At 42.3% G+C, this 1,509-nt stretch overlaps 1 protein-coding gene across 1 annotated transcript in view; it reads right to left on the bottom strand.

The window, feature by feature from the left end:
• HSD17B11 (hydroxysteroid (17-beta) dehydrogenase 11) overlaps window positions 1-495 on the bottom strand; it is a 40,235-nt gene extending 39,740 nt beyond the window's left edge. Inside the window, exon 1 of the mRNA XM_008569578.1 lies at window positions 151-495. Within this exon, the coding sequence (XP_008567800.1) occupies window positions 151-360 (210 nt within the window). The 5' untranslated portion in view covers window positions 361-495. The remainder of the gene's footprint in view (window positions 1-150) is intronic.
• Window positions 496-1,509: the final 1,014 nt, after the last annotated feature.

Here is a 1,509-nt window from a genome sequence, read left to right as displayed (position 1 = left end):
TCCCCCCCCCCCCCCCCCATCTGCAAAATGGCAACAGAAATTTTTTTCTACCGACTTTACAGAGATGCTGCAAGGGGTGGTTGCCGGCAAAATGCTGACATGTCCACAGATTAAAGGTACCAGGAAGTAAAACACAGTAAACGCTATTACCTTATTTATATCCCAGAGAACCAGTTTGCATTTAAGTTTGGCAAATTCATAGGCAGTCAGTCTCCCGATTCCATGTCCAGCTCCCGTAATCAGGACGATTTCTCCGGTGACTGATTTTCTCTTCTTAGGAATAAAAAGCTTCACCAAAGACTCTAAAGAGAAGAGTATTAGTAAGGACAGAAGCAGGAGGCCGTCTAGCAGGAATTTCATTCTTTTTGTTGCTGCCAGCTTTTGGTGTGTTTTCTACCAATCACTCAAACTGCTTTTAAAGGGTTATTCGATCAAACACCAGACAGAGTACAAGCCAGGGCGAGGAAGGGTTCCTCTATAGAAGAGAAACAAACAACTCTGAAACCGTTCCTTCCGCGGGGCTGGGCTTTGCCAGGTCTTTCTTAATTGGCTCGGGCTGCAGTGAGGAGGCTGCTCGCTCGGAATTCAGGGAGGGACAAAGTCCAGGGCAGTGCGAGCTTCCTCCTCCTGCGTCGTGCAGCCTCTGCGAGGTGTGCGGCCACGACAGCCTTTCACCTACTTTCTCCCGGTCTCGGGAGCCGACCTTGGAGGGTTATTTGCACGCCTGATTTCCCAAATTTGATAAATTCCCTTCTCGTACAAGGGTAACTGACAGTGTCCGTTGTCCAGATGCTTCTTTGAAAGTTGACGGTTGCCGATCACTAGATAACAGAGACAAATGTAGATTCCTATCTTACAGAATCCTGGAAAGGTCCATTGTTCTGCTTCTGGCTGAAAAATGACGCTGAAACACAGTTTACTTTGAACTAAGCACGATTTCTGGAGGACAGAGGAGATTTTGTATTTTCAAGAACAGCGATAATCCAGCTCCAGGAAAAAGTTAAAGGGAAGAGCATATTTGGATAACCAATTTTCACTTGGCTTATTAGAATCTGGAAAAATATATTACACTTGAGTAATTGTGTCTTTATCTAGGGTAATAAATCACTGCCTCCAGAATGAATAATAAAATAGAAAGAAAATCACTTCGCCTAACAATTTGTTTTAGTAGCCCATATATGTGGGTATTTAACATATGTTAACTGGTTATTTAAAAAAATATATATATATATCCTGGAGATTGGTTACTGTAAGAAAAAACCTAACTAGGGCTTTTGAGCAGTAAGATCTTAATAATGGTCTGTTATATGCGTTTTTTTCCTTACCGGAATTGAATGTGGGCTTTGTGCAAGACACTCCAGTGCTTGGGAAAAGACTTTTGCCATATGGGTGATGAATGGTCAACCTTTTTATTTGAGAGTTAGAAAGATCACAAAAAAATGAAGTTCAGAAATTGTTCATACTCACTTCTCCCTCTTAAGCACCCCTACATTGTTACAGAGAATGAAG

The sequence above is a fragment of the Galeopterus variegatus genome, unplaced genomic scaffold (assembly GCF_000696425.1).
Source record: "Galeopterus variegatus unplaced genomic scaffold, G_variegatus-3.0.2 Scaffold513, whole genome shotgun sequence".
NCBI lineage: Eukaryota > Metazoa > Chordata > Mammalia > Dermoptera > Cynocephalidae > Galeopterus > Galeopterus variegatus.
Note: the sequence above shows the minus strand (reverse complement) of the source record. Positions and strands in the feature narration are given on the sequence as shown.